The following is a 7,219-nucleotide window of genomic DNA, read 5'->3' as shown; positions in this document are numbered from 1 at the left end:
AATGTGCTTGATTTCCCAGAATTAGTCGCTTAGGCGCTGTGAAGGTTGGGGCTACTAATGCAACCATTAAGGTTTTTATGTAACAGGTTGTGTGGGATGTGGTGTCAGGGATCGTTTCAGGATGCAAAACCGAAACACCACACCCATGTGCTATTAAGGCAAGAAAATACACCACAATATATTATCCAGACAAAAGCAAAAAAGAGTTGGGAAGTAACCAATTTATTGACTTTGTAGTGTATTTTCTATGAGTCCCCTGGCTCCACACAATATTTGCTGTATGTCATATCCATTCCCAATACAGGCTGGTATCTGTGCTTGACAGTAAACATGTTCTCACAGGCATGCTTTATTTGAGCCATATAACAGTTGAGATCATCAAGACTTTAGCACAGTAGGACACGGATTATTTCTAGGCCAACTCCATTAAGGGAGGTTTTATTCCTCTAGTGCACTTTTATAGTTTAAAAAGCACTTGCGTTGATGATGACTGCAAACTCTTAGAACAGGGGCTCGTAGAAGCTAAATGGGGCAAAGATTTAACAATCCCTGCACTAATTGATGGACAACCTGCAATTCTGAAGCTTGATCTACGGCTTTCCCCAAACTTTTCAAAGGCTACAGCTCTTTCCAGAAAACAACCAGCACAAACTGGAGCCTTACCCCAAATATGTGCATTACAACCCAGTGGAAATGACAAAATAACTCCCCTCCATCTCAAAATGCAGCCTTCACCCAATTAGTGCAGCCATGGCTCACACCAATTAGCAAATCATGCCACAGACCTCACAGTAGCCGACACTAGCAATGCTTTAGGATTTAAAGCTTATGGGCCTATTACATTTCTCAGCTCACTACAGCAGTGATTTCAGTTCCAATCAATTGAAAAATTCACAATAGATCAGTCACCACAATTTAGTAGGGACTGCAGCAGTCACTGCTCAAATAAATGGCTAACAAGCCCTGCAAGTTTCTCAGCACATACAAAGATTTACATATGACAAAATCCTTAAGCACCCACAGCAGCTTTCCAACTATCAAACTCCATCCTTAAAACACTTGCTTCAGCGTTCCTAAAGTATTCAATGATAACAGATTCGAAGAGAAACATCCACAGTCTTCAGAGGTTAAAAAAACTAAAAAAAAAACTGAATGATTCCTTGAATGATAATGATTGCAATTGATTCGCATAATTATAAATGCACCACCTTAGCAAGCAGCTTTCCCTGAATATTCAATGATTGCAGCTGCATTTCATGATTAAAAAACCGGCAATGTCAATAAAAATAAATGCAGCTTTCCATCATGATCAACTTTCTTCAAACTCCACCACCTGTAAAGTCACATACATAACATTTTTTGAAGCTCAAGCCGCGAGTCTACAAACCTGCCAATGTAAATGGATGAATGACTGCCTGGAAAAGTATAAAACATCTCAACAAATACCAGTTTGGTGAACAGAGGCATCATGAGGTAATGTGACAGGTACAAGGTCAGAGAGTCTGAGATTTGAATTCCCCTCAGTGCTGTATTCTAACCATGCGTCTCCACATTAGTTCGGCAGCACCATTTCTCGTGTAGTTTTTAATGGTCTAGCAGACAGAGCCTCAACCTGACTTTTAGCCCTGAGTGATGGATGTGTTGCTAAACCAGTGCATGCCCAGGGTCCAGTCACTGCCTTGTGCTGTGGTCTAGGCCGACTAAGTATGCTCCTTCTACAGAGCTAACCAGGACAATCCAGCAGAGAACGTGGAGGGAAAACACGATCAAACCACTGGCAATACATTCGAAGAAATAAAGAACTATACAAATCTTAAATAATTCACATCATGGTAAAAAGACGGCACATTTAAAGTCTCTTTGATAAAAAGAAATCGCACAAATTCGGTGAAAAAACAAAGTGCGGCACAAACCGCAAAGTAAAAAAAAAAAAGGCCGAATTTAAAATGTGATACAATTGTCAGTGATATCTAAAGGAAATTCGAGCAGCCCCCAATTAATACAATACAATACATATCTCATGGCTGCTCACACAGGACTGCTTCATATGACAGCACTAGAAAATTAAACCCACTATAATGTAAAAGGAATCCTACAATTCTTTATAATATACACTAAAAAAGAACTCCCCATCATCTTAAATTTGCTTTATCCAAGATTAAATCGGCAGTTCCTGTACGAACCCCTCGCCCTACCCCTAACCCACCCTCACCCAAAGTCATCTGCAGCAGCCCAAAGAGCCGGCAGAAGTTTCTAGGCTGCTGTCTGTGTCTGAGGGCAACGTTGGGTCTGTGGACATGGAGGAGACCTCAGCTGATGACGAAGAGGATGGGTTCTGAGAGCCATTGGTCACTGCCGCACCTGTGCTATGAGAAACAAAAGAGCAAGTCACTTGTAAGTACAGTCCTGGGGACACACCTCACAGCTCATTAACACTCTTGAGATCGCACAGCAAACTTGTGTCAAAGACTACCCGACTGCCTGGCATTCATTTAGTGTAAAACTACCACTAACGGTTTGGCTAAAAATCGGGATCATAAAGAATGTGAGCAGGAATGCAATATGAACCTTACCCTAAACAACGAGACAAGAGAAAATACAAAGGTGTGACAAAATTAGAAGATACACATTTAACCTTGGTAATGCAGATGGAGACACTCTAAAGAGGACATGTAGAAAGGGCAGACTAATACCATGGATAAGCACAGCGAGAAAGATAATCAAGTACAGTCCACCAAGGGAAGGAGGAAGGATAAATACAGCAGCAAGCTTTGAGGATATTACAAGACAGGAATAGAGCAAATCAATGTGAGGCAGCTTGTAGATATGCACAAACCGCTGAAACTTGGTCAAATTCACCCAGCTTGGAGTAACACTGAAGCAGTAAAACTCTAAGGCTATGGTCTGTAGTGCTCGTGACGCACAAGTTATTTACCTTCGGTAACAATATATCTGTAAGAAACAGTTGTTGGTACTAGATTCCTTACTTTAGAATATCCCCAGGCGTCAGACTGGATCCGGAAACTTTTGCGTAGCAGTACCCTTGCGCGTCGGTAGGCGTCGTCTGCGGCTCCGCGTCCGTCGTCGCCGCCGTGATGATGTCGCCGGAGCACTTCGACGCCGCCCTCGCGCGCTGAAGTCAGTTCTCATATATAGCTTTTCCGAGCCAGAAACGCAGAGCCATGATAAAAACCAACACTGGTGCCATGAAACTAGGGCCCTGAAAGGGGATGACCGTAACCCTAGATAACGGTTCGCAGAACGGGGAAGATGGGTGGGGCGGCAAGGAATCTAACACTAACTACTGTTTCTTACAGATATATCGTTACCGAAGGTAAGTAACTTGTGCATCTGAAAGAAACAGGATAGTATTAGATTCCTTACCTTAGAATAGATACCCCAGCAATATCAACATCAGTGGGGGGTCTGCAAACCAATGATCACACCAGAAAGTCCTGGAGAACGGAACGGCCGAAAAAGCCATCTCTCTGGACTTGGCTGTCCAGGCAGTAGTGTCTTGCGAACGGGTGCAGCGAGGTCCACGTAGCTGCCTGACAGATGTTCTGCAAGGGGGCTCCTCGACCCAGGGCAGTAGTAGCCGCCGTGGCCCGAGTGGAATGGGCCCTCAGCCCAACAGGAGGCTCCTTTTTAGCCAAAGAGTAGCATACCTTGATGCACAACACGACCCACCAAGATAGAATGAGAGCGCACGTTTTGGGTCCAGACGGTGGAGTCTCTCTTCCTCTTTCGAGGGATGCGGAGGCAGAAAGAAGGGGGGCAAGGTAATGGACTGCCCGATGTGGAAGGCTGTGACTACTTTGGGCAAGAAAGAGGGTCGCGTCCACAACACGACGTTGTCCGGATGGATAGAAAGGAAAGGAGGTTTAGAGGAAAGAGCCTGGAGCTCACTCACCGTCCAGGCAGAGGTGATGGCAACCAGGAAAGCAGTTTTAAGGGTAAGAAGGCGAAGAGGACAGTTATGAAGTGGTTCAAAGGGAGCGCACATCAGGTAAGTCAGAACCAGGTTCAAGTCCCACTGTGGCATCACGAAAGGAACAGGGGGGAATATATGAGTGATGCCCCTCAAGAACCTATTTACAATTGGGGACTTGAACATAGAAGACTGATGAGGTAGCCTTAAGAAGGCAGAAAGGGCAGAAAGATAGCCCTTGATAGTGCCCAGAGCAGAGCCCTGCTGGGCAAGAGAAAGAAGATAGAGGAGAACTTCAGAAAGGGGTGCAGAGAGTGGAACCACAGCCTTTGCTCTGCACCATGCCACAAATTTGTTCCACCTGCAGGCGTATACCAACTATGTGGAGGGACGCCTGGCTGCCAGAATAACATTGCAGACTTCAGGAGGCAAGTCAAATGGCCTCAACTGTCGCCGCTCAATCTCCGCGCACGTAGGTGGAGACTGGACAGGTTCGGGTGGAGGACCGTCCCCTGCTGCTGCGACAGAAGGTCCTCCCGAAGAGGCAGACGAATCGGAGGATCGACAGACATGCTGAGTAGCTCTGGATACCAATATCGTGGTGCCCAGTCCGGAGCCACAAGGATAACCTGGGCCCAGTCGCGCCGAATCTTCTTCAGCACTCTGGGCAGAAGTGGTATAGGCGGAGAGGCGTACAATAGACCGCAACTCCACTCGCGACGAAAAGCGTCTCCGAGCGAGTGCCGCCTTGGAAATTCCAACGCGCAGAACTGATGACATTGCGCGTTCTCTTCTGTGGCGAATAGATCTAACCAAGGCTCTCCCCACTGCTGAGAGAGACCTTGCTCCACGTCCGAGTTCAGACGCCATTCGTGATCCATCATTCACCGACGGCTGAGTTCGTCCGCCCTGGCGTTCAGAGAACCTGCCAGGTGTTGAACCATCAGGGTCACGCCCTGATGTTCCAGCCACTGCCAGAGGCGCAGAGCCTCCTGGCATAGGGTCCACGACCCCACCCCGCCCTGTTTGTTGCAGTACCACATGGCGGTGGTGTTGTCCGTGAACACCTGCACTACACTCTCCAGAACAGAGGGGAGGAATGCCTTCAGTGCAAGATGGATCGCCCGCAGCTCCAGAAGGTTGATGTGGAGCTGGGACTCCGTCGGAGACCAGAGGCCCCTGATCTACGCCTCCCCCATGTGGCCCCCCCAGCCCTGGAGGGACGCATCTGTCACAACTACGTGCTCCGGTTGGGGTAGGGAAGAGGGATCTGCCGCTGACCCAATCGCGGTCCGTGAGCCACCACTGCAACTGTCTTGCAGTGCACTCCGAGATCAAGACATGGTCGGACAAGTTGCCCTGATGCTGGGCCCACTGAAACTTCAGGTCCCACTGCAGAGCCCGCATCCGCCACTTGGCGTGATGCACCAGAAGGATGCAGGAGGCCATCAGCCCCAGAGGCCGCAGCGTCAACCTGACCGAGACCCGGGATAAAGGCTGAAAGATCGGAATCAGAGCCTGAATTTCCCGAACCCGCTGTTCGGGAGGATAAACCCGAAACTGCGCCGAGTCTAGAACCGCTCCGATGAAGAGGAGCTTCTGAGAGGGACACAGGTGTGACTTCGGCACATTGATGGAAAACCCCAGCTGGTGCAGGAGGTCGGCCGTAGTCTGGAGGTGGCGGACGACTGTCTGGGGCGAGCCCGCCTTCAACAACCAGTCGTCGAGGTAGGGGGAAGACTGAAACCCCTAACCTGCGCAGATGAGCTGCGACCACCGCCATCACTTTCGTGAACACCCGTGGGGCGCTGGTAAGGCCGAAGGGGAGCACGGTAAACCGAAAGTGCTCGTGGCCTACCGTGAACCGCAGGTAATGCCGGTGGGCCGGCAGGACGGGGATGTGGAAATAGGCTTCCTGCAAGTCCAACGCTACCATCCAGTCTCCTGGGTCCAGGCTGGACGAGTGAAGAAGGCCTTCTCCCATTCTGCCAAACCGGATTTAGACCTTGGTCCGCCACAGTCGATAACATCACCGCACTTTCTTTCTTGGTCCATCAAGCGCGGTCACGCAAAAGTCCCCCCTTATTCGCCTGCTTCATTGACTATTCGGCGACGTTTGATGGGGTAGATCGCGCTATTCTGTGGAGAAAGCTGGTTCAATGGAACATCAATACCTCCCTGCTAAGAGCGATCCAGTCCTTGTACCAAAAAATGTGGGTGAGAATCAAACTCTCGAGGGACTACGCATCCGCGAAGATTGACACAGATCGAGGCCTAAAATAAGGGTGCGTGCTAGCCCCATTGTTGTTTAACTTATACACAGCGGACATGGAGAGGGCCTTGACTGGGGCAGCCTTGGCTACCCCAAAGATCGGAGGTACCAAAATCCAATTTATGCAGTATGCTGATGACTTGGTACTCCTGGGCCACACTATAATTGGGCTACAAAAGGCGCTGACGGCACTTGCCGCATACAACAATAAAAACAGGCTGGTAGCAAATTCATCCAAGTCAAAAGTAATCATCTTCGGACACTACCCAAAGAATAAATCATTAAGATGGAGGCTTGGTCATCTCTCGCTGGAAAGCACACAGCGATACACCTACTTGGGGATCTGCTTCCAGGAGTCGGGGCTTTCAAGCGCCCATTTAAAGAATATTCAAGGAAAAGGTAAAACCATCACCTACGCCATCTGCAAGCCTCCTTATATAGCCCGTCTACAACGGCTATTCAAAGAGTACTCATAGCCAAGTTAATGCCGGCTCTCAATTACGCTCAACAGGCATTCCCGGGCAAACTTAACAAAGACCTAGAAAAAATTCATTGCAGAGCTTACAAGAGACTATTCCATTTACCAAGGTGCACCAGAAATACCCTTGTCCGCCTGGAATTCTCGCTCAACCAGCAAAACCTGGAAGAGATGGCCGCCCTAAGTAAATACTACTTTCTAACAACAGCGGCACACGAGAACACACTCAAGGCAGTTCTGAAATGCATCTTCAGGGAACCCGGGAATCCCTGGTCGGCCACTCTCAATACGGCAAAGGACCTTCTCAATCTTGCCATCGAGTCTTGGAACCCCGAACACGTCAATTACACTGCCATCAAAAACGCGATTAAAAAACAAGTACGCGCGCGGTCACGGGAACTGGATTTGGAGTCATTGGCAAGAAAAGACTTCCACGAGTCCCTATGCCTGCCGCACATTGTGCACAATCCTAAATATCTTCTTACGCAGGCCGCGGGCCGCGCAGCCCTTCACAAGATTTTAGCCAGGCCCGGACTGG

General features: G+C 48.7%; 1 protein-coding gene across 4 annotated transcripts in view; it reads right to left on the bottom strand.

The window, feature by feature from the left end:
- Window positions 1-206: 206 nt before the first annotated feature.
- Window positions 207-7,219, bottom strand: part of MAPK8 (mitogen-activated protein kinase 8) — a 417,190-nt gene continuing 410,177 nt past the window's right edge. For 2 of the 4 annotated variants that reach the window (XM_078642701.1, XM_078642702.1), the window contains exon 13: window positions 207-2,366. In XM_078642701.1, the coding sequence (XP_078498827.1) occupies window positions 2,350-2,366 (17 nt within the window). In that variant the 3' untranslated portion in view covers window positions 207-2,349. The remainder of the gene's footprint in view (window positions 2,367-7,219) is intronic. The other 2 variants (XM_078642699.1, XM_078642700.1) reach the window with 1 other exon arrangement.

Source organism: Lissotriton helveticus, chromosome 5_1, assembly GCF_964261635.1.
Source record: "Lissotriton helveticus chromosome 5_1, aLisHel1.1, whole genome shotgun sequence".
NCBI lineage: Eukaryota > Metazoa > Chordata > Amphibia > Caudata > Salamandridae > Lissotriton > Lissotriton helveticus.
The sequence above is the reverse complement of the archived record's forward strand: the minus strand, read 5'-3'. Positions and strand labels throughout refer to the sequence as shown.